The sequence below is a fragment of the Molossus molossus genome, unplaced genomic scaffold, assembly GCF_014108415.1.
Source record: "Molossus molossus isolate mMolMol1 unplaced genomic scaffold, mMolMol1.p scaffold_m16_p_1, whole genome shotgun sequence".
NCBI lineage: Eukaryota > Metazoa > Chordata > Mammalia > Chiroptera > Molossidae > Molossus > Molossus molossus.
The window spans coordinates 1,834,605-1,860,181 of record NW_023425344.1 but is presented as its reverse complement, the minus strand read 5'-3'; the positions used below and the strand labels follow the sequence as shown (position 1 = coordinate 1,860,181).

General features: G+C 49.0%; 1 protein-coding gene across 1 annotated transcript in view; it reads right to left on the bottom strand.

The window, feature by feature from the left end:
• The window catches only part of HTT (huntingtin), a 149,610-nt gene extending 130,749 nt beyond the window's left edge, over nucleotides 1-18,861 (bottom strand). Inside the window, exons 1-2 of the mRNA XM_036274985.1 lie at nucleotides 18,623-18,861; nucleotides 2,973-3,056 (exon numbers count right to left, since the gene is read on the bottom strand). Of these exons, the coding sequence (XP_036130878.1) occupies nucleotides 2,973-3,056; nucleotides 18,623-18,846 (308 nt within the window). The 5' untranslated portion in view covers nucleotides 18,847-18,861. The remainder of the gene's footprint in view (nucleotides 1-2,972; nucleotides 3,057-18,622) is intronic.
• Between the last annotated feature and the right edge of the window lie 6,716 nt (nucleotides 18,862-25,577).

The window sequence follows — 25,577 nt, the reverse complement described above, 5'->3', positions numbered from 1 at the left end:
ATACCTTGGTTGCAGTTCAGTCCCTGCCCTGGTCAGGGTCATGTGGGAGGCAACCAGTCAATGTATCTTTCTCACATTGATGTTTCCCTCTCTCTTCCTCACACTCTATCTGAAGATGAATGGAAAAAATATCCTCAGGTGAGGATTCAAGGGGAAAAAAAGAGCATACCAAAGATTTAGTTCCACTTGAGAGATCACAGGAAGTACCAGCTATCAAGATTTAATAAACATTATACATATATAAAATAGCCACCTCAGCTTCACAAGCCCAAATTCCTGTAAAGTATGGAGCATATCTTAAAATAAACTTGTTCTCTGATCTGCTGAGACTAAAACCTCCTTTCTGGGTCCATCCATACCCCATACAATATCCTTTCAACAAGCTCCTCTACAGAATAAGTAGAATGACTGTCGGCATCACTCCATACAAATAGAATAGATACCCTAATGTAAACCATTAACAGTTACTATTGTGATTTAAGATGGCAAACTGAACCACAGATCAATCCTAAGATGTCTCAACATACTTTACTAATATGTGAACCTAAGTAACATTCCCTCAATCCCACTGAGATCATCAAGAACAAACGTAGAGAGCACAAAGCACTCAGGTTGGAAGTGATCTGGTTTTCTGAGTCCACGACTTTCAGAATAACATGTTATTCCCCGAGACATCAGGTGAACAAAGCTGGGCTATGGCAGCAGGGCATCCAAAGTGGTCAGGGATTTGAGGTCACTTCACACAAAGTGACAGTAAGTTACAGGATGATGCACGGCACAATAGGAGGCTAATGAGCACATCCATGGAGTTCCGGGCAGTTATTTCCAATGTGTCACTTGACCCCACAAGAACCCTACAAACGGGGATTCACATTTCATAAATAAGGCAAGAGGGGCTCCAAGGCATTTGACTGATCTGAACCACCCAGCTTATGAGGAGTGGAGTGCAAGTCAAACCTCTCTTCCTGTCCCTACTTCTGTCCTACTACTGTTTTTTACAACAGCTAACTCGGGACTTCAACAGCTTCACTTTCAGGACATGTTTGCATTTGTTGTCACATTTTCTTCCCACAAGATTTCTATAAATTAGATAGAAACAGAGATCAACCACCATATTTCACAAATTTTAGAATGAGTTGAACTAAAACAAAATATTATATGTGAAATCCCTTTGAAAGTATAAAATACAAATGTAAGGTGCTGTTAAAAATATGTGAATTAGTCCAGCCGGTGTGGCTCAGTGGTTGAGCATCGACCCATGCACGAAGAGGTCACCAGTTCGATTCCCGATCAGGACACATGCCCAGGTTGTGGGCCCCATCCCCAGTGGGGGGCATGCAGGAGGCGGCCAGTCGATGTTCTCCCTCATTGATGTTTCTTTTTCTCTCTCCTTCTCACTTTCTGTCTCTAAAGAAAAAAAAAAGTGAATCAGCCCTGGCTGGTTTTCTCAATGGTTAGAGCATCGGCCCATGGACCAATGAGTCTCGGGTTCGATTCTGGTCAAGGGCACGTACCTTGGTTGCGGTTTATCCCCGGCCCTGGTCAGGTCATGCAGGGGGCAAACCAGTCAATGTAGCTCTATCGCATGGATGTTTCTCTCTGTCTTTCTCTCTCCCTCCCTTCCACTCTATCTGATGATAAGTATAAATATCTTCAGGTGAGAAATAAAAAAATAAAATAAGTGAATCACGAAGTTTCTGTTAGCATTACAATCAAGATCACTATTCTGCGGGCATCTCCTAACAGATCATAAAGAACTCTTCCAGCTGGAGACTAACATGGGCTACTTACTCCAAGGGAAAGAGGAGCAGGGAGGCAAGTATCTCACACACGCCCATATGGACAGCAGAGCTCAGAAACCATCTGTCACCTACTCACCCTTAGAAACAGACCTGAAATATGTCCCCTTCCACAGCGACTAGGGACAGTGGTCAGAAAAACAAGCCATCGCCCTGGCCGGTTTGGCTCAGTGGTTGGAGCGTCAGCCTGCGGTACAGAGAGACCCAGGTTCGGTTCCCGCTAAGGGCATGTACCTCGGGTGCAGTTTGTCCCCGGCCCTGGTTGGTCGTGCGGGTGGCAGCCACTCGATATGTCCCTTCACATCGATGTTTCTCTCTCTCTCTCTTCCTCTCTCTCCCTCCCACTCTATCTGAACAAAAAATGGAAAAATGTCCTCGGGTGAGGATAAAAAAAAAAAAAGAAAGAAAAACAAACCATCAAAAGCAAAGAGAACAAGGAGAATCAGCAAGAAGCTATAAAAGAAGGTGTCATGGTGAAGCAAGACTGAGCCCGGGAAGCAGACCTAGCCCGCGGCCAGCAACCCCACTCATGCGAAAGGTCCGGTGAGCAGCCTGCACCACTAGCTGAGAGTCCCAAACTCCTGCAGAGCCAACTATGGGCAGTCTTAACAGTCTGGTCACTGGACAGACGTGTGTTGTTCCAATTACTAAAATAATGTAATCCACAGGATGATTTTTAAGTAATTATAGTCACTGAGTGCCAATTAAATACAAACATGTTATTTACATATCACAATGGTCACAGGTATTGTCTGTCTGACTAGAAAAAGGAAGCACTGCTCATCAGTGTCTGAACAGCCTTGACAGAGAAGCCAGAAGTGTGGGGGCAGGGTCCTTTAAAGCCTTAAGACAACTGGGGAGACAGAGAACAGTCTAGTCCATTAAGAATGAAAACATATACACCTAGCCAGTGTGGCTCAGTGGTTGAGCATCAACCCATGCACCAAGAGGTCACTGATTCGATTCCAGGTCAGGGCACATGCCCAGGTTGTGGTCTAAATCCCCAGTGGGGGCATGCAGGAAGCCAGTCAATGTTCTCTCATCGATGTTCCTCTCTCTCTCCCCCACTCCCTTCTTCTCTCTCTAAAATCAATAAAGGGAAAAAACAATTAAAAAAAAAAGAATGAAAATATATAAAGTTTTTACTTTGCTGGAAGTGCAGAGTGTAATTACCTGAGAGACTGAGCCACTATGTTTTCACATATTGTCAGACAATGATTCACACGGTCTTTCTTGGTGGCTGAGAGTTCTTTCTTTCTGAAAGAAAAAAAGGAAAAGAAGTGAACATGTGTTGAATTATGTACACCATTTATTTCTACACATCATTAATGCATTCAGAAAGCACTTCATGACTACTAGGAATGAACCATAGATTCCGTGCAGGGGGTCGGAGTGGGGTTGGGGCAGGGAGACACAGAGCAGCTCAACCCAGGGCTTCAACTACATTGCTCCGCAGCAAAGTCAGGTGATGTTACTAGTGCACCTTAATGTCCCCAATTTAATGGAGGAATTGCAGTGCAAACAGTGACTTGTCCAAGATCTCAGTGGTAGAAGGGCTATGCAATGCAATGAAATACAATAGCATAATACCTATTCTGGATACCTAGCTGCCTCCACTCCTCACAATCGTATTGCTCACAGACTGCCGTCAGCAGCCCACACAGACCTCATGATCTCTGTTAGGTATAAATTCTAGACGATGGCTAATCACTTCTATATCCCAAAACAGGTGAAAATAAGCCCCCTGCTCAGAACCTTTCTCAAAAGCCTCCTACTGAGACTTCTCAGCCAAATAAAAGGAGATAAACAGCCAGGAGAAGATCAAATTAAAGGTGCTTGCTCTGCCACCGCTTCAGATGTCTTCAAGGTAAGCACCACTGAGACAGAGTAGAGGGATGAGCCAAAGGGGAAGCCAAAAAAAGCAGGCTGAAGAAGTATATCCAAAAAAAAAAATTTGAGTGTAGTTACCAGAACATGGTACTAACTAGAAACAACTAAACCAGTAGACTACTAGGTTTTTGAGGGAATTCTATTACTAAAGTGAGGGGGGTTAAACCTCACCTACAAACACCTGTGACTCGTGCAACCTTCAAGCTCCAAAGGAACAGGCTGTCACAATTGCATAAAATCCAATGAAGGCAAGCCCTCCAAAAGGCACTGTAGTGGTAGCCAGGAAGAAAACGAGCAAGGAGGAACCTCCTAAGGAAGAAGTCAGGAACCAAAAAGAACAGACGGGTTCCAGGCAGAGAAAAGAGCCAGGGCCTGAATGAGAAGCCTAGTTCAAGGCAAGTGGAGAGGCGCTCCCCAGTGACTGCCCAGTCAGAGCCCCTCATCACATGGACTGGTGAATGTGCGTTTCCCACCAGTCTCCTTCCTGAATGGGCTACAATGACAAGTTATGCTGCACAGTGCTAGTCATCCGCCCAAACTCCCTTCTTCCCTTCTTGGACACATGCCTCCAACCTAGAGGAGGTTCTGTTGCCCCACCTCCCTGCAGCTAGAGATGGAGCCCCTACATGGTTCCCCCAGATGAAACAGGAAAGGAGGTGGTACGTGGGGCAGCTGCCTCGCTGGCTTGCCCTGGGTACCTCCCCTTTCAGCTCCCTCCAGTGGGAACAAACATGCCCAACTCCCATGTTTCTTACAGATAAAGACTTCAAGAAGGCTTCAGGGCAACAGGAGGGAAGGAGCCTGGGCCCCAAAGTAAGCATGAAAAGCAGAGGCCTCCACCTCCCCAACCACCCACTTCAAAAGCTCTATGACAGCCCTGGCCAGTCTGGCTCAGTGGTTGGGGCGTCTGCCTGCGAACTAGAGAGTCCCAGTTTCGGTTCCCGCTAGGGGCACGTACCCCCCCCCCAAAAGAAAAAACCTCTATGACAGAAACAACCCAAATATCCTTCACCTGGTAGATGAATAAAGAAACCCCTCTGGTCTGATAACAGAATTCTGTATTGCTTGGCAGTGAGAAAGGCAAACCGTTAACACATACAAGGGTGAATCTTAATATACCAGGTTTAAGGCTACAAACTGGATGAGTCCATGCCCGGCTGATGTGGCTCAGTGGCTGAGTGTTGACCCATGTGCTAAGAGGTCAACGTTCGATTCCCAGTCAGGGCACATGCCCAGGTTGTGGGCCCGATCCCGAGGGGTTGGGGCATGCAGGAGGCGGCCAACTGATGTCCTCTCTCATCAATGTTTCTCTCTCTCTCTCTTTCCCTTCCTCTCTCACTAAAATCAATAAAGAAAAAAAAAAATTTATTTTTAAAACTAGTTGAGTCCTGCCCTGGCCAGTTTGGCTCAGCGGTTAGAGCGTCGGCCTGCGGTCCGGAGAGACCCGGGTTCGGTTCCCGCTAAGGGCACGTACGTAGGTTGCAGTTTGTCCCCGGCCCTGGTTGGTCGTGCGGGTGGCAGCCACTCGATGTGTCCCTTCACGTCGATGTTTCTCACTCTCTCTCCCTTCCTCTCTCTCCCTCCCACTCTATCTGTACAAAAAAATGGAAAAATATCCTCGGGTGAGGATTTAAAATAAATAAATAAATAAATAAAACTAGTTGAGTCCATACAGGATGTTCTGAAAGAGACAAAACTACAGGAACGACGCCCTGGCCAGTTTTGCTCAGTGGTTAGAGCGTCGGCCTGCGGTCCAGAGCGACTGGGGTTCGGTTCCCGCTAGGGGCGCGTACCTCGGATGCAATTGGTCCCCGGCCCTGGTTGGGTTGTGCAGGTGGCAGCCACTCGATGTGTCCCTTTCACATCTCTGTTTCTCTTTCTCTCTCTCTCCCTCCCACTCTATCTGAACAAAAAAAAATGGATAAATGTCCTCAGGTGAGGATAATAAAAGAAAACTACAGGAATGAAAGTGATCAGTAGTCTCCAGGGGCCAGGACAGTAATTGACAGCAAAGAGGCATGGGCATGGGGAAGGGAAGTTCAGGGAGACAAGACTGCTCCAAATCTTGATTGTGGGAATAGTTACACAGCTTTATGCATTTGACAAAATGCACAGAACTGTACACTAAAAAGGGTACGCTATACCACATGTACATTACACCTTGGTTTTAAAAAGAAAGTGCTATGAGAATTAAAGTGCTGTCTCCTTTAAACCACATACCAGTCCCTGTCACAGCAGCTGAGTTTACCTAGTTCAGGACAGCCATCAAGAAAGTGAAGGTATGGCTCAGCTGTTAGAACATTGGCCCACGGACCAAAGGGTCATGGATTCAATTCCCAGTCAAGGGCACGTACCTGGGTGGCGGGTTCAATCCCTGGGCCCGGTCGAGGTCGTGTGGGAGGCAACCACTCAGTGTGTCTCTCTCACATAGAAGTCTCTCTCTCTCTCTCTTTCTCTCTCCCTCTCTCCCTCCCTTCCTCCCTCCCTCCTTCCCTTCCACTCTATCTAAAAATCAGTGGGAAAATATCCTCAGGTAAGGATTAACCAAAAAAGAAAAAAGAAAAGAACACTGACAAATTTCAGCATTTTAGGAAGCAAACTAAGTCATCTATCCATTACTCTGAATTCCAAGGTGAAATCTGCCCCTAACCTTAAATGAACTGAAGTCACACACACAGACTCCCAGCTGTATGGGCAACGGCCCCTCAACGTGTCAGCCTCTTCCACTGGGTCTAAAACAATTTCTTAAAGGCTGGTAATGAGAAAAAGGCTAACAAACACTACACTAAGTAGACTTCACAACTAAACGGCATTCAGAAAATAAATATTCATGACCTGCCTGGCTGGTGTGGCTCAGTGGTTGTGTCGACCCATGCACCAAGAGGTCACCAGTTCGATTCCTGGTCAGGGCACATGCCCAGGTTGTGGGCCAAAGCCCCAGTGAAGGGGCATGCAGGAGGTGGCCAATCGATGTTCTCTCTCATCGATGTTTCTATCGCTCTCTCCCCCTCCTTTCCTCTCTCTTTCAAATCAATAAAGAAAAAATAAATTTTTTTAAAGGAATATTCATGCCCTGGGTTTTCAGCAAAGTAGGAATCTAAGCAGAACCTTCATCCTTCATCTTCACCTCCAAGCCTGAAAAGGTCCTCAGCAGGTAATTCCCTCTGGCAAGTCCCTCCTCTCTCTGAGCCCAACTTTCCCAACTGGAATGGAAGGGGCTCGGCTACAGTGGGGTGGCAGCCAGGTGTCTTGGATGGGCCGTCCCTGACCAGTTGGCCACAGCTGCCAGCGCACCGCCTGGAGAATATTTTGAGTTCATCTGCAGTCCGCAAGAGAGATTGCGGTGCTGAATGGCTGAGTCCAACATAGGCTGAGGAAGCAGGTGTGCCCTCAGGTTGCAACATTATAAGCGTTTATGAAGCATAAAATGCTCCCTGGACTTAAAGAGGCAGCACTTATAAAAGTGGCACGTGTGGTTAACATTATAATGCAGGGTTTCAACGTGTTCAGCTCCAGTCACCACAGTATCCACAGGAGGAAAAAGTCTCCGGCTTCACACTAAATACTGCGTGCCTGATGAAGTCTGGCCAGGCCCTGGAGCATCTTTCCATCTTCTCAGAAGCAACAGATATAAATATGAGTTGTTTTAGTTTGTTTTTTTATCCTCACCCAAAGACATTTTTCCATTTATGTTCAGATAGAGAGGAAGAAAGGGGGAAGAGGGGAGAAATCGATGAGAGAGAGACATCGACAGGTTGCCTGCTATACGACCCTGACCAGGGCCGGAGACAAGCCACAACCAAGGTACATGACCTTGCCCAAAATTGAACCCGTGACTCTTTGGTCCTCGGGCCGACGCTCTAACCATTGAGCAAAACTGACCAGGGCCAAACATGAGTTTTAAAAAGAACTTTATCTCTCTCCTCATATGTGATAAAGCAAATGAATCCAGTTGGCAATAAACAATGTCGTAGGGGCATTGGAGGCCTGCAGCACTGTTTCATCAAGACCGGCCTGTGCTGCTCCATGCGCAGGACCTGAGCAGGTTCATCAAACTCTGATGCCAAAGACAGAGATGGTGGAATTTCCAAATCCCAGGGAACAAGGCCTACTCCAATTTGGCCTCAGGTTACTTTCTGACCTCCATCCTGGGTCGATATTCCCAAACCTCCAGGGAACACTGCCGTTGAAAATGACTCCCTGGTTTCGCTCATGCATCTTCAAGCTCAATTCAGTACATGCTCCCTGCTTGAAATACCTCTTTCCTGTCTTATTTTGTCCAATAAACACACATGGAAGTTCTATTTTTTCATTCTCCCATAAAATTTATATATTTTTTTATCCTCACGCGAGGACATTTTTCCACTTTTTGTTAAGACAGAGTGGGAGGGAGAGGAAGAGAGAGAAACATCGACGTGAAAGGGACACATCGAGTGGCTGCCACCCGCAAGACCCGACCAGGGCAGGGGACAAACTGCAACCGAGGTACGTGCCCTTACCGGGAACTGAACCCGGGTCTCTCTGGACCACAGGCCGACGCTCTAACCGCTGAGCAAAACTGGCCAGAACTCTCCCATGAAATTTAATTAGACTGATGAACTAGTACATCAAACTGACTTGTTCCGCATGAAAAGTAAGTATGGAAATTAACGTGAACAATGACAGCATCTGGCTCTGGGCAGGAACTAGATGAACAGGGTGAGTACCAGTCGGAACAGTCCTGACTCTTCAACCATGTTTGGTGAAGCTGTCATTTTAACTTCACCTTCCAAATAATAACAAAGCTCAGTCGGCCCCTCCAGCTGTGCAATGAAGCACTCTGCACAGGAACATACACTGGAAGGTGGGCAGAGAATGCAAGGCTGCCGCAGCACCTACAGTCACGCTGAAACAACTATCAAAGAACCAACGCCCACAGTGGGAACTCCAGCCCTCTCATCTAATTCTGATTGTCAGACTATGTTACTATCATGCATGAAAACTGTGACTCCAGGTGGAGAGTGGACAAGGGGAGGCCTGGACCACCCAAGGCATGTAAGTAAGTCACTCATCTTACACTTGCCTGACTATCCCTACGTACAAGTCCTTCCATGCACACATTCGGGGCGGTGCCCATACAGCCAGCAGGACTGAGGTTGAGAGGCTGCATTGCCCATAGGCAGATTCCTCATCAGCTGCTCTTTAACTCACCAAGTACTACAATAATGGGAGAAGGCTCCTAGAAAATTAGGAGTCTTCCAGAAAGGTTTTTTAAAGAAGGAATGGGATACTAAAAGTCATCTTGGAATTATGTTTCATACGTGGTTTAAAAATAAAAGCGGTGCTTGATTAGGGGAATCAGGGCATAAGATTTCCCCAGTCTACAGCCTGTATCGTAGAAAAGAACCATTAAAATAAAGCCTTTCTTACTGGTGAACTAACTGAATACAGTAACAATTACCAATAGAAAAAAGGGCTGTTCAAACACCAATCTGTTACACCATGTGAAAAGGGTGTGACACAAAGGCCCTGTGCTGTGTGACTCCAATCATAAGAAATGTCCAGAACGGGCAAATCCAGAGCCACAGAGCTAGGCGGGTGGTCTCAGGGGCTGGAGGAGGAAATGGGGAGTGATAGTGGTGATGGTTGCATAGCCCTGTGAATACAGCACAAACCACTAAATTGGACACTTTGAAATGGTCAATTGTATAATAATTGTAATCTCAAATTTCAAACACTGTCTGCAAATGCTCTCAGCTCTTTCTCCAAAGAAATCCAGAATCCAACACCCCCGCCCCCCAAACACTGAAGCTTCCGTTCCTGCTCCCTGCCCACTAGGGTGGCCTTTGTAATTTTAACTGAAGTTCTTATTGAGGTAATTATAGATCCACATGCAACTGTAAGAAATTGAGACCCAGGCCCTGGCTGGTTTAGCTCAGGGGTTGGAGCATCGGCCTGCGGACCAGAGTCCTGAGTTCAGTTCCCACTAGGGGCACATACCAAAAAATAAAAATAAATAAATTGAGACCCAGTGTACACTGTACCCAGTTTCCCACAATGGCAACATTTGCAAAACTATATTATTGACACTGATACAATCCACTGACCTCAGATTTCAAAAACAGATTTGCTTTAACTGTGTGTGTATTTAGTTCCATACAATTTTACCAGATGCATTAAGTTTGTGTATCCACCACCACAGTCCAATACAGGACATTTCCACCTTCACAAGGAGCTGGAGCTGCCCTGTTAGAGCTGCAGACCCTCCCTCTCTCCCCTCGGTACCCCCACCCACCACGTCCCTAACTCTGAACCACTCATCTAGTGTCCATTCCCAAAACCGTATTATTTCAAAAATGTTTTATAAACAGAATCACACAGTGTGTAGTGCACTGGGATGGCTGCTTTTGAGACCATAATTTCAGGATGTGTCTAAGTTGTTACATGTGTTGGGAGCTTACTGCTACTTAGTTCAACTATTCATTCACCTGTTGAAGGACATCTAAGCTGATTCCAGTTTTTGGCTTTTAGGAATAAAGCTGCTCCAAATACTTGTGCACAGGTTTTTGTGTGAACAAAAGTCTCCATTTTTCTGGAATAAATGCCCAGGAGTGCCACTGCTGGGTCATACAGTAGCCGTATGTTCAGTTCTATGTGAACTGCCCAACTGTTTTCCAGAGTGGGCAGATACTCCATATTCCCACCAGAAATGATTAAGTGACTCAGTTTCATTTGGTGTTATCAAAGTAATCTTTTCAAGTTTGCTTCTGCTCAGTAAGGCCCAAAGTCCTTATACTGGCGCACAAGGCCTCATCTGGTCTCCCAGCCTTCTATCATTCATTTCTGGTTTCTGCCCTTCATTTCCTGTCAGCCACTGGCCTCCTCACTACTCCAGAAACACTACTCCTTTGTTCCCTCCTCCTGAACCACCCTCCTTCCAGATACCCACGCAACTTGCTCCCTTCACTCTGCCCCCCGCACCTCATCCCTGCCCCCGTATCTGTCAAGTTCTCAGAGCACTGTATTCCCTAAATAAAACTCCAGCCCTGGACAGTTTTGCTCAGCGGTTAGAGCATCGGCCCGCAGACCAATGAGTCGCGGGTTCAATCCCGGTCACGGGCATGTACCTCGGTTGAGTTCGTCCCAGGCCCGGGTTGGGGTTGCACAGCAGGCAGCCACTCGATGTGTCCCTCTCATGTCGACATTTCTCTCTCTCTCTCTCCTCCTCTCTCTCCCTCCCACTCTGTCTGAACTAAAATGGAAAAATGTCCTCAAGTGAGGATAAAAAAATAATAATAAAAATAAAAAATGAAAAAAACTGCACAGCCCTCTCCCTTTTATTCTGTTTTGTTTTCTCCACAGTATTTATCGCCATCGGTCCTATTCAATGCTGTAACCCTAGGGCCCAAAACAGGGCCTGGCACACCACAGGTCATCTAGTCCACACCCCACTGAAGTCCCCACACCTGTAGCTGGGACCTCTTAATGCCCAGCTTACCAGTCAGTGCTACAACCTACTTTGCAGCTACACAAAAGCTCAATGGTCCTAGGACAGAAAAGCTATACTACCTCAGCTACACCTGGACATGCATGAGCAACACAAGTCTTCCCTCTGACATGCCAACAACATTAGCAAAGGAGAGGCCTGATCATCTCCAAGCTTTCCCGTGCACATAAGCTGCTCACAAAACCTGTTACAATGCCAATTCTGATTCAGTAAGTCTAAGGGTGAGCATACTCTACGTGCACTTTTATAAGCTCCCAAGTGATACCAAACTGCTAGCCCTGAGGCCACTCTGAGCGGCAGAATCTATAGCATTCTTATCCCCAACAGAGTCTAGAATCAGCTGATTCAATTTAGCACAATATTAAACAGTGCCTTATACTGTGTCTTATTTTTCCTTCTTGTCTGACTAAGGTGAATCTACTATTCTAAGGTATTATGCCAACTGGCTCCCTTGCAGAGGCTGGAGGTCATAGGGGTGGGGCTCCTAAGGTGGAGAACACATGTCAGCAACCCACTTAACAGCCAGGACCATGTAAAACCTCTGCCTGTACAGCTCCAAAGCCTTCTTTTTTAAAAAATCCTCACCAGAGGATATTTTTCCATTTATCTTCAGACAGAGCGCGAGGGAGGGGGAGAGAAAGAGAAACATTGATGTGCCACTCCCACAACCCCAACGGGGGCCGGGGTCGAACCACAACCAAGGCACATGCCTTTGGCCAAGATCGAACCCAGGACTCTTTGGTCCCTGGGCCAATGCTCTAACTGCTGAGCCAAACCGGCCAGGGCTCCAAAAGTCCTCTTTTAAAAATAAATGCTACAGCCCTGGCCGGTTTGGCTCAGCAGTTAGAGCGTCAGCCTGCGGACCAGAGTCCCAGGTTCGGTTCCCGCTAAGGGCACATACCTCGCTTGCAGTTTGTCCCTGGCCCCGATTGGGGCCATGTGGGTGGCAACCAGTTGGTGTGTCTCACGTCAATGTTTCTCTCTCTCTCTCTCTCTCTCTCCCTCTCTATCCCCCCCCCCCCCACTCTATCTGAAGATAAATGCAAAAATGTCCTCAGGTGAGGATAAAAAAAAAAAGAAAGAAAGAAAATGTTTTTACCATGTGCATGTGTAAATTTCATGATTTTTAAACTAGTTAACAAAAAGCAACTGAAAAAGCAATTGTTTCCAAAAGTGGTCCAATCATATTTAATGTAGGGGTGAGCAAACTACAGCCTGCCTGTTTTGGGCCAATCTGTGAACTAAGAAATGTCTTTACTTTTTTGCTGTTGTTAATTTTTTTTCTTTATTGATTTTAGAGAGAAGTGAGAGGGAGAGAGAGAGAGAAACATCGATAAGAGAGAACATCAACTGGCCACCTCCTACATGCCCCTCACTGGGGATTTGGCCCACAACCTGGGCATGTACCCTGACAGGGAATCGAACTGGCCACCTCCTGGTACATGGGTCGATGCTCAACCACTGAGCAACACCAGCAAGGCTGTTTTTACATTTTTAAATGGTTGACCAGCCCCGGCTGGTTTGGCTCAGCAGTTAAAGTGTCGGCCCTCGTACCAAAGAGTCACAAGTTCGATTCTGATCAAGGGCACGTACCTCGGTTGTGGTTCAGTCTCCGGCCCAGGTCAGGGTCATGCAGGAGGCAACTAATTGATGTGTCTCTCTCACATCGATGTTTCTCTTCTCCCTCCCACTCTGTCTGACAATAAATGGAAAAATATCCTCAGGTGAGGATTAAAACAAAAAGGTTGATTCCCCCCCCCCCAAAATCAAAGAATATTTCATGACATGAAAATTACATAAAATTCAGATTTCAATCTCATTAATGAAATTCTATTGGAACGCAGCCACACTCATTTATGTACTGTATCTGGCTGCTTTTACTGTTTAATGGCAGAGTTGAGAAGTTGCAACAGAGACATGCCCATAAAACTTGATTATGCTTACTATCTGACCATTTACAGAAAATTTGCCAATGTTAATGGATCGGAAGACTTAATATTGCTAAGATGCCAATATTCCACAAATTGATCTACAGATTCAATGCAATCCCTATCAGAACCCCAGCTGGCTTCTTTGCAGGAACTAACAATCTGATCTTACAATTCATAGGAATATGCAAGGGGGCCCAAAAACAGTCAAAACTATCTTTTTTTTTTTTTATCCTCACCCGAGGACATTTTTTTTTTTTTTTTTTTTTTTTTTTTTGCATTTACCTTCAGATAGAGCAGGAGGGAGAGAGGGAGAAAGAGAGAGAGAAAAACATCGATGTACGAGAGACACATCGAGTGGCCGCCACCCGCACGACCACAACCAGGGCCAGGGACAAACTGTAACCCAGGTACATGCCCTTATCAGGAACCTAACCCGGACTCTCCAGTCCGCGGGCCGACACTCCAACCGCTGAGCCAAACCGGCCAGGGCCCAAAACTATCTTTTTTTAAATATATGTTTTTACTGATTTTTTAGTGAGATAGAAACATCAATGAGAGAAACAAACATCCATTGGCTGCCTCCTGCACACACACCCCCACGTCCCCAGGGACTGAGCCCAAAACCCTGGCATGTGCCCTGACTGGGAATCAAACTGACGACCTCTCGGTACATGGGATGACACTCAACCAACTGAGCCAAACCAGCCAGGGATAGCCAAAACTATCTTGAAAAAGAACAAAGTTGGAGGATTTACATTTCACAATTTAAAACTGCAATACAAAACTTCAGTAATCAAAACTATACAGTACTGTGGAGGATAGATACACAGACCAATAGAACAGAATTGAAAGCCCAGAAATAAATCCATACAGTTATGAGCTATTAACTTTCAACAAGGTTCCAAGACAACTCAATGGGGAAAGAACAGTCTTTTCAACAAACGGAGCTGGGAAAATTGGATATCCACATGCAAAAGAATAAAGTTGGATCCTTATATTACACCATGTATAAAAATTAACTCAAGATGGAAAGACCTAAGTGTAAGAAACAAAACTCTAAAATTCTTGTAAGACAACATAGGAATAATAAATCCCCATGACCTTGACTTAGGCAACAGTTTTGAATATAACACCTAAAGCAACCAAAGATAAAAATCGAAAACTTGATGAATTCATCAAAATTAAACTTTTTTACTTCAAAGGATACTATTAAGAAAATAATGAGCCCTGGCCGGTTTGGCTCAGCGGTTAGAGCGTCGGCCTGCGGTCTGGAGAGACCCGGGTTCGGTTCCCGCTAAGGGCACGTACCTCGATTGTGGTTTGTCCCCGGCCCTGGTTGGTCGTGTGGGTGGCAGCCACTCGATGTGTCCCTTCACATCGATGTTTCTCTCTCTCTCTATTCCTCTCTCTCCCTCCCACTCTACCTGAACAAAAAATGGAAAAATGTCCTCGGGTGAGGATAAAAAAAAAAATTTTTTAAAAAAAGAAAATAATGAGAAAACCATAAAAAGGAGAGCATTTTTACAAATCATATATGTATCTGATAAGAGTCTAGTGTCCAGACTAATTAAAGAACTGTTACAATTCGACAGTTTACAATAAAAAGAAAAATAACTCAAGTAAATAATCGGAAAGAATGAGGACACAGGCTTCAAGCTAAGTGCACAAAGGAGTCTGAGTCCCTAATCTTACTGTTGAACTTCCTCAAAAAGACAATAAACTCATACCTGGGAAAGTTATTGTAGTAGGGTTTTGTTATTTGCAGTTGAATATAATCCTAACTGATAACACCAATTATGGCTAAATTAGGTGATGCTTAGTAGACCGAGATGTGAAAGGTCCTATTGGCTCTACCTTCAAAATTCAGTCTCCTTGCCTCTACCACCATCCTGGCAGAGCCCACCACACCTCACCCGAACACTGCAGGCTTTCTACAGGTCTCCTGCACCTGCCCACACTCCCCTTCACTCTTACTCACTGTAAAATGGAACTCAAGTCCTGCTAGTCCTATGACCAAATGCTCCAATGACTTCCTATCTCACTTAGAATAAATGCCAATGTCTTTATTTCACCCACAAGGAAGGGCCTATAGATTGGTATGGCCCCCTTCTACCTCTCTGACCTCACCTCCTACCAAGAGTCTCCCTCTCACTAATTCAACCAGCCAAATTGACCTCTGTGGTGTTCCCCAAACAGGGTTCTTTGGGCCTGTTTCCGTTCCTGGAATGCCCTCCCTCCACACACCTCAGAGCCATCTCCTTGACTCAGGGTTAGTTATTTTCTCAAAGCCACCACCTCAAAGGACAGCTCACCTAGAATGTCAACACCTTATTAACGCTAACACTGCCTCATCCCCTTCCCTGCTGCTGCTCCTCCTTCATGTGTCACTGTCTACACACTGTATTTCTACCATCTCTCTTGTCCAATACACGTGCCCCTCACTGAAATGAATGCTCCATGAGCGCAGAGCTTTATCTGTTCACTGCTGTAGCCCTGCACCTATTAGAATAGTGCCTGGCACAAACTGGATGTTCAGTGAATATTTACTGATGAGTAAATCATTAAAGTCAGAGAAAAACTAGGTGGGAATCTGAAGGAGAATGAGAAAGTGCCAACAGCAAACGTCAACTGCCGCCCCAGCTCAGGCAATCTCTGCATGCCGCCCCACCCAGGACCCTGCATCCTATATGCCGAGCCAGCCAAGAGCAGGCACTCAGATACTTCAAATGAAGCCCACGCATGGCTGCAACACTACAATTCAGCACAGCAGAGAGCAAGAGCCATAAATAGAACAGATACTTTCTAAATTGCTTTTAGTAAATCTTACTTTGGGGAACAGATTTTTCAGCTGAAGCATCTGAACAGAAATGCTAACATCCAAACGTTTTACTCAAAATTTGTGAATACCTGCTTTTTTAACAGCAAAGTACATAAAAATATGATATTTATGCATTTTGGTTAAAAGAACTATAATTAAGCCTAATGCAGCTGATCTCAGAGCATACTAAGAACCTTTAAAAGTTACTATATTGTGCCGGTCGGTGTGGCTCAGTGCTTAAACATCAACTCATACACCAAAAGGTTGTTGGTTCAATTCCCGGTCAAAGCACATGCCCAGGTTGTGAGCCAGATCCCCACTAAGGGGCATGCAGGAGGCGGCCAGTTGATGTTCTCTCACCGATGTTTCTATCTCTCTCCCTCTCCCTTCCTCTCTCTCTAAAATCAATAAAGAAAAAAAATTTTAGGTGACTATGTTGAAATACTTTTGTTTTTAAATAATCTGCACTCGCCAGTGTGCTCAATGGTTACAGCATCGGCCCATGCACCGAAGTGTCATGGGTTCAACTCCCAGGAGGTCAAGGGCACCTATCTGGGTTGCAGGTTCAATCCCAGTCCTGGTCAGGGCACATGTGGGAGGCAACCAATCGATGTCTCTCTCTCATATCAACGCCCCCCCCTTCCCCTCTCCCTCCCTTCCACTCTCTCTAAAAATCAATGGAAAAAATATCCCCAGGTGAGAATTAACAAAAGATAATCATTAACAAATAGTTTTTTTTTTATCCTCACTCGAAGACATTTTTGCATTTATCTTCAGATAGGGAGGGAGAGATGGAGGAAGAGAGAGAGAAACATGGACATGAGAGAGAAACATGGACATGAGAGAGAAACATGGACGTGAGAGAGACGTCGACTGGCTGCCACCCACACAATCCCAACTGGGTCTAGGGACAAACTGCAACGAGGTACGTGCCCTTAGCGGGAACCGAACCTAGGACTCTCTGGTCTGCGAGCCAGTGCTCTAACTGCTGAGCCAAACCGGCCAAGGCAACAAAGTTTTAAATCTATCTTCATATATGCACAGATTATATCAGGAGGAATTCGCAGGAGAAAGTATGACAGTGCTTGCCTCTGGGAACGGAGTTAGGCACTAGGGAGAAAAGAGTGGGAGAGAAGTTTTTAATTATTACTCTTGGAATTTACATCATATCAGTGTATTACTTATGCAAAAATAAATAGATTAAAATTTTTAAATAAGTTAATTATACATTACCTTAAAAAAAAGTAATGAAACAGTATCTACTTTGTCAAGGGGCTTTAGAAGGAAATCCCTTTATACTCATATTTTGAAGATAAGCAAATTCAGCAGGCTCGGTCAAATCAGCGTGAGAACCAGAAAGCTTATTTTAAGATTGACAGTGCCTGACCATCCACCAGGGGCAGCAGTAAGATGTTGCTTCCCACCCAAAGTCCCTAGTGCTTCCCTGTTAACACAGGAGCCACAAAGTGTGAACTGACATGTACCTCCTGGAGAGGCACTACAGTAAGTGTGGAACAGTTACGATTATACATCACTCACGGTGATCTGTATTAGTAATACAAATTGTTTTATTTTTTCTCTAAGTATCCAAACAGGTTTCTCACCTCTTAGAACAACAAATAATTTATTTCTAGATTTTATTCTAACAGATACGCCGACATCACTCCCCTAATCCACATTTTCTAACTCAACTGTCAGGACACAGCAAGGACCCTATCAGACACATAAAGAACAAGAAAGCGTTACGAAAAGAGACTCCGTCTTAACAGAGTGAGCTTCTCACAAGGGCGGCTTCTTGAAAACTGTCCTTATGAAATCCCATCCTGCACACCTGCCGATCAAAGGTGGACTAAGGTGCCCCGGAGGAGACGGGTCCGCGGCGGCAGCGCATCCCGGGCCTCGGAGCGGGGCCAGGACGTCGCCATGGAGACAGGAGCCGCCGCGGGTCGCAGACGCGCAGGTCCCGGCACCCGCAGCGGGCGGCTCCCCCCGAGCAGCGGGCCGCCGTCCTTTCCAGGTGAAGGCTGGACCCGCGTCAGCCCTGGCCCCCTCTCCCAGCCCTCGCACCACCTCCCCTTGCTAATACGGACCGGCTAAGGAGGTCACCACTGACTCCGCAACCGGAACTCCTTCAAGTGCGCGCAGACCTCACTTGAACGGAGACCGCGGCCCCTTCCTGTGCGTGAACCCCGAACGCAAGGAATGCCCGAGGAGGGGACACGCCTCGAGCGGCGCCGCGGCCAGGCCGCCAGCCCCCCGCGCCCGCCACGGGCATGACGTCATGCACACCCCCCGGCGCGCAGCTCCCGCCCCGCCTCCTCGGCCAGCGTCGGGCGCCCCCGGCCCCGGCCGCTCGGACCACGAGGACCGGGGAGGGAAGTGGCCCGGAGGGCGCCACTCGGGACGCGGAATCGGCTCTGCCCGGTGCTGTTCACAGCACCGCCCGGATTCTGGCGAACACAGAGCGGCAAGTTCCTTCCCCAACTCTGCCCGTCGGGAACGGCCGGGGCTGGGGCCGGGGCCGCCCCGGCGCGGTCAGGAGACGCTTCGTGCCGGCCCGCGAGGCCGGAGACCCACGCGAGCGGCCGGGGGTCCCGCAGCGGGAGGGCGGGGGCGCCCCCGCGGGAGGCCGGGTGCGGCGGGCCCAGGTCTGCAGGGACAGCGCTCCCCCCGCCGCCGCCTGGCGGAGAGCACTCACGGTCGGTGCGGCGGCTCCTCGGCCACGGCCGAGCCCGGCGGCGGCGGCGGCAGCGGGGGCGGCGGCGGCGGCTGCGGCGGCAGCGGCGGCTGAGCCTGAGGCGGCGGCGGCGGCGGCTGAGGGGGCTGAGGTGGCGGCGGCGGCGGCGGCGGCTGCTGCTGTTGCTGCTGCTGGAAGGACTTGAGGGACTCGAAGGCCTTCATCAGCTTCTCCAGGGTCGCCATGGCGGTCTCCCGCCCCGCGAGGACAGGGCTCGGAGCCCTCGGGCCGGCTCGCAGCGCCGCTCAGTAGCGCGGCAATGAATGGGGTTCTGGGCCGCGGGCAAAAGCGGATCCGAGGCGCCCGGCCATCTTGGACCCGTCCCGGCAGCCCCCGCGGCCCTGCGTCCCGCGACGCTTCGCCGTCGGGGCGGGGCCAGGCCGGGCCGCCGGGATTGACAGCAAGAGGCGGCCTCTACCAATGGCCAACCGCGGTGCCGGTTGTCTTCAAGAGCTGTCGCAGCCACTGAGATAACAGCGTCCCATCCGGGCGAGGAAGCGCGGCGCTGAGGGGCGGGACCTGGCGGTGAGGGGCGGGGCATGAGGGGCGGGACCTGGTGGTGAGGGCGGGGCACTACGGGGAGGGGGCGGGCAGGGTCTGTGGGCGGGACTTGGCGGCGAGGGCGGGGCACCAGCGGAGGGGCGTGGCCTAGATGTGAGGGCGGGGCGGGGCGGGGCGGGGCTGAGGAGAGGCCTCGAACCCGCGGGGCCTGCCTGCCCACTCGCGGCCCCAGCCTGGGCTGGGAGCGCGGCCGCCCGACTACCCTGCAAGTCGGGCTCTCCCGGCACAGGTCGTAGGTGGGCGGAGACCTGCGGGATCGGGCCTTCGCGTGGGCAGGGAGCCCAGGCCTGGCCCCCCGAGAGGAGAAGGGCACGGGGGGCGGGCGCCAGCCGGCGGCGTCTCCCTGAGTCTGCAGCTGGAGGGGAGGCGGGTCCGGAGGGGAGCGCGGATGGTGAAACCTGCCCGGGCGGTGCCGGCTGCCCGCGGGTCTGGGGCTGTGCGGCAGGGTCAGCCCCCCGCAGGAGCGACTGTCCGACGCCAGGGCGTCCCCTCCGGGCAAGAGGACTCCGGCCCCTCCCGGGGCTGTGGGCACCTCCTGCCTGGGGCGCGGCAGGCGGCACGAAAGGGTCGGGGCTCAGGCCACGGAGGAAGGTGGAGGCGCCCACCGGGAGCTGGCCGCCTTCGGGGCAGGGAGCGGGCTGCCCGGAGAGAACCGGCGGGGTGGAGGAGAGGCCACGCATGCAGTAGAGCCCCCCAGAGCCCGCCCAGGGCAGAGCCACGAGCCGCGTCTCCACCCTCTCCGGGGGCCTCAAGTGCCCCAAGCGATCAGGTCAAAGGAAACCCAGCATCCCCTCCGGAAACCTTGTCCCCAAGGGGATAGCAATCGCCTTGCTTCGAGGGAAGGACCACGTGGGCCAGCCTTGAGGTCCCAGTTCCCGGATGTTAAGAAAGGCCCTTATCCGCGTGCCAGCCCCCAGGAGGCCATGGCGGTGGCAGCTCCAGGTGCCGTGGTTGCAGACTTGGGAGATGGCTCAGCGACCTCTCCTAGCCCATGCCCTGCATAGGGCCCTTCCTTTGAGTGTGGGCTGTCCTCTGGTGGCGTGCCTGGGACTGGGCCATGCAGGACGGAGGCTTCCAGCTTGCTGCCGGCTGCCTTCTTGGCTTGCATGTGTTCATGAAGCCAGCTGCCCTGTTGGAGAGGCCCACGGGGCCATGGTGAGCAGCAGAGACTTTCACTGCAACAGCCCGCGAAGAGCTGAAGCCTGCCAACGCCACGTGAGCTTGGAAGCAGCTCTTGCCAGGTAGAGCTTTCCGGTGAGAGGCAGCTGGTATTTGACTGTAGGCTTTTGGGAGACCGGAAAGCAGAGGACCCGGTTAAGCTGTGCCCAGATTCCTGACCCGCAGCAACTCTGAGAACCTACGTGTGTGTTGTTAGCCACAGTCTGATGGCTTGCACAGCAATAGATAAATGTGTTAGTGCGCTAGGGCTCCTATAACAAGGGACCACAGACTGAGGGCTCAACAACAGAAACCTATCTTCTCTTAGTCCCAGAGGCTGGAAGCCCAAGGCCAAGGTGTGGGCAGGGTTGTTTCTCCTGAGGCCTCTCTCCTTGGTGTGTAGATGGCCATCTTCTCCCTGTGTCCTCGCATGGTCTTCCTCTGTGTGTGTCTGAATCCGAATCCCCTCTTCTTATAAGGACACCAGTCTGATTGGATTAGGACCTACCTATATGACATCATTTTACCTCTTTAAAGTCCCCATCTCCAGATACAGTCACATCCTCAAGTGCTAGAGATGAGGACTCAACATGAATTTTGAGGGGGGCACATTTCTGACCGTCTTCAGTAATAGGGCCTCAGTTTTCATCTGGGCCCTTTCCCACTTAGTTAAAGTACTACAGTGCCCATCCATTCCTTCAAGCAGGCTGTAGCCATGTGAGTAGAGAAGTTCTAGCTGATGAGATATGAGCAGAGTCAATGCGTGTGCTAGAAAGTCTCCTGCTGCCTGAGATGGGGATGTAGTGATTGGCACTTGAGTGGTTGTTTTGGGTCATGAGGTTGAACACCACATCCTGGGATGCTGGAGCTGGAAGGACCAGGGCCCAGTCGACTGGGTGATGCCATGCCAGCCTGGCCTGCCCATTTCATTAAAATCTGGGAGAATTCTAATTCTGTGTTGTTTAAGCCACTGTTAACTTTGCATTATTTTGTGTATATGCTTCTGAACCAAATTCCAATCAGTGCAGAAAGGTCCTGGGTCACTGAGGCCTTACATCACCACAACAGATCGTGACTGCTGCAGCCCCGGCAGAGAGAGTTATCTGCCCAAAACTTAGTGTAATCCTGAAAAGAATTTTTACAAAGAAGCCTTACAGAAAGGGACTGTCAACAAGGCAGACTTTCTCATTTCAGAGAAAAGCTTGGCATAGTTCAAAACCAGCAAGGATGAACTAACACAGCTGGGCGGGCAGTGTGGCATGGTATCTCCGAAGCCTTCACAATGGGCACAGTCCCTGAACAGCAGACACTTCCAGTAATTTATCCTAGGAGAACAAGTGTGTATGTGTGTGAGGATGGTCACCACTTACAGCAACATTAAGGACAAAAAACGAAAACACTTAAGTGCTGGACAGGAGGCGGGCTAAGTGAATCGTGATAAATCTGCATGACAGAACACCGTGCAGTCAATTTTAGAAGAGTGCTCATGCCCCAGGAAAAGGTTTACAAGGCTTTAGGTGATTGCACTATTATGTTAGCATGATCCCGCCTCTCTTTTAAATTTTTTTTCTTTATTGATTTTAGAGAGAGAGGAAGGGAGAGGGAGAGAGAGATAGAAACATCGATGAGAGAGAACATCGACCGGCCGCCTCCTGCGTGCCCCCCACTGGGGATCGGGCCCATAATCTGGGCATGTGTCCTGACCGGGAATCGAACTGGCGACCTCTTGGTGCAGGGTTGACGCCCAACCACTGAGCCACACCAGCTGGGCCTGCCTCTCTTTTTAAACAAAGAAAAAACACACACACACAAAAGAAACCTAGTCACCAGGGTTATAACAGTAACTCTCTGGCAGGGCAAGTAGGTCTTTTATATCTTCATTTATGTCATTTTCTACAGGTTTCAAATCTTAACACTGAATGTGTACTATTCGGGGTGGGGGGACATAAAAGAATAGGTTTTGGTGGGGAGCTAAAAATGAAAGCCTGATACTTATGACTGATCCTGCCCAGGAGGAAAGACATATTTAAAGTAGCCTGACACACCACCCCAACAAATGGGGTGCACTCCAGCTGGGCATCTGGCATCGGCCCTGAATGCAAGACCAGATGGGAGTCTGCGGGTGAGGCCTGGGCCAGCGAAAGGAGGTGTGACGCAGAGCCGGGGGGGACCAGTGACTGGGCCAGCCACTCCTCGGGGCACTTTTGTGCTATTCCACCCATCCCCCTGGGGGTTCCTCCCATTGTAGATTGTATTATTGCCATGTGTTTAAATTCTACAGAAATACACACCCCCACTGCAAAAGACATAGACACAGTTATCGTTTTGAGCCGTTAACATTTATTTAAATTGATTCCCATATTTTCCATTTTTATTTCTCTTCATTCCTTCCTACCTCTGATCTTCCATCTGGGATCATTTTCTCCTGCCTGGAAAACACCCTTTAGAATTTCTCTTAGAGTGGATCTTCTGTTGCTGAGATCTCTCTGTTTCCGTGTATCTGAAAATGCCATTATTTTGCCTCCATTCTCAATGGACTTTCGGTTGGGTATGGAGTTCAAGGTTGGCAGACGATTCCTGTCAGTAGATCAAAGACCTGAACATCACTGTCTTCCACTCCTCATTCTTGCTGTACAGAAGTCAGTCGTTGCTCCTTTTAGTGTAATGGGTTTTTCCTCCCTCTGGCTGCTTTTAGGATTTTCTGTCTGCGGTTCTCTGTCGCTCCACTGTCCGTGTCGGGGAGGAGAGACAGACCGGCTGCAGTTCTGGAATGCAGGTTCCCCAGGGGAAAGCTGTGGGGATGAGGATGTTCTTTTCACCAGCAAAGCCCCTCCCCACACCTGACACCTGCCGTTGCTGCATGATTGGCCCAGTGACCCCTATTCCCTTCCAATTCCCTGTAAATACAGAACGACAGGGTCCCACTACCTACGGGGTGACAGCTGGGCCCGGAGCCAACAACTGTACGAGATGACAGGAGTGGGATACAGGTGCTTCTGATGACCCTCTGCCTCTAAGGTTCCCTGCTGTCATTCTGCGCTTGCTTGGGACTTCCTTTCATTTAATCTGTTCGAATTAGTTGGGTTTGGAATTTGTGGATGGATGGTTTTCATGTTTTGGAAACCTCTGAGTCATTATCTCCAGATAGTGCTTCTGTCTCCTCCCTCTCTTCCTACTGTTTCAGATGTCACCAGGAAGGGACCTTCTGAGGCGGGTCTGCCCTGGCAGGGCCTGGGACGTGGGTGTTCTACTTCCTGCAGGAAGAATTCAAGACACGATCCAGGTGATTGTCAGAGTCCATTCATTAAAGCCGGGGCAGCGAGGCAGGAAGGGTTAGGACAGAAGAGGCGAGATCACAGCAACAGGAATGAGCCCAGGCAAGGCCACTAGGCTCAGAGGAAAGTCACCGCGCAGGGCCCTCGGAGACAGGATCAGGGGGAGCCTGGGACGAGCTGGCGCCGCCCACTGCTCCCCTGCTCACATGTCTCATCGGAGCCCTTAGCGCTTAGGAGAAGGGAGGCAGAAGTGCACACCTGAGGAAAAGGGGGCGCAGGGGTGCTCAAGGGAGAGTGTGTGCTGGTCCTTTGTCTTTTTTTTTTTTTATCCTCACCCGAGGACACTTTTCCATTTTTTGTTCAGATAGAGTGGGAGGGAGAGAGAGAGAGAGAAACATCGACGTGGAAGGTACACATCGAGTGGCTGCCACCCGCACAACCAACCAGGGCCGGGGACAAACTGCAACCAAGGTACATGCCCTTAGCGGGAACCGAACCCGGGTCTCTCTGGACCGCAGGCCAGTGCTCTAACCGCTGAGCCAAACCTGCCAGGGCTGGTCCTTTGTCTTGAGGGTTTTACCTGTAGGTGGGAATTTTAGGGCAGGTCTCAATCAGAATATTCAGCTTTTCAGGTGTGTCTTTCAACATGCTGATGCATCAAAATGAGTATAGAGAGGAGTTTGGGATCATTCTCCTGTCAGCTTCACCTCGGGTCTGTCTGGCTCTAATCCGGATTTTTGTTATTTATTCCGTCTTCATCCACGCTTAGGTGTGGCTGGCACTGAAGGCACCAGCTGGGTCTGTTACCGGTCCCCTGACCAGGGTGATTTAAGATATGCACCGTCTGGTCGAGGAGGAGAGGTGTGAACCGTCTGCCCTTGAGTGTCCTTGGTTGGGGAGGATGGGGTCTTGTGATTTATCAGCTGATTGTGCCGCTGTGTGTCTAACCATCTTGTCTCTATTTCCCTCGTTCCCATTGTCGAGGAATTTTCCTACCTTTTTTATTAACCTGTCTCACAAATAAATGGTACTTCTTTATTCTCACCATATCCCCTCTTCTATTTTGTTTGTTTTTGCCTCTCTGCTTTCCTCTGGATAGTTTCATCAACTCAGTAGTTCATCTTAGCTGTTTCTATTCTGCTCAGCCCTTGTTTAACCATTAGTTCTGGAATTTTGTCGTTTTCAGTACTATCATTTATTTATACCTTACTCTTTCTAAAGTATGCTATGTCACTTTTTGTAGTTTCTGGTTCCTTGCCCAAATTCTCCAGCTTTGCAAGTTCTCTCCTTGAACAAAAAAGGCATAGTTAAGAGTCTGTCTCGTTATCTAGAGCCCCTTCTCCACTTGTACTGCCTCACTTCATGCGCCTGGTTACCTTTGCTTGTACACTTGTACTTGAAAATTATTATAGAAGTAATTTGAAGCGTAAGGGATGGTCTTCCTCCAGGGAAGATTTGTGTTTGCATCACTAGGCTCCTTGGGACACTACAAGTCCTAGGTCATCTTTGTGCAGGTTCTAATTTTGAAGTCCTCTGAGCCACCCATGTCAGAGAGATGGTTAATTCCAGGTCACGCTAAAGTGGAGAGTGAACTGCCCGGGACCCCAATCTTGGCAGGCATGCCCTGGATTTGATTGTTGTGCTCCTAGCCTCGAAAGGCTTCGCCCAGCCTCTCAGGTTTCTCAGGACCCCACACTTCCCCAAAGCAGAAGCAGCCCTAGTGTTAGGCTCGTCTCTCTGGGTCCCCACACCCTCCTGGCTTCCAGCCCTGAGAGTTGCTCACTCTCTTGATGTCTCTGTTTGCCTCGCTGTTAGCAGTGTTCTTCAGCAGAGTGCCTGTGTTCTCTAGCCCATCCTTGCTGTGCATGGGAGTTCCTCCTACAGATATTAAATCGGACGTTATTTAAAGCCGTCTCTTATTC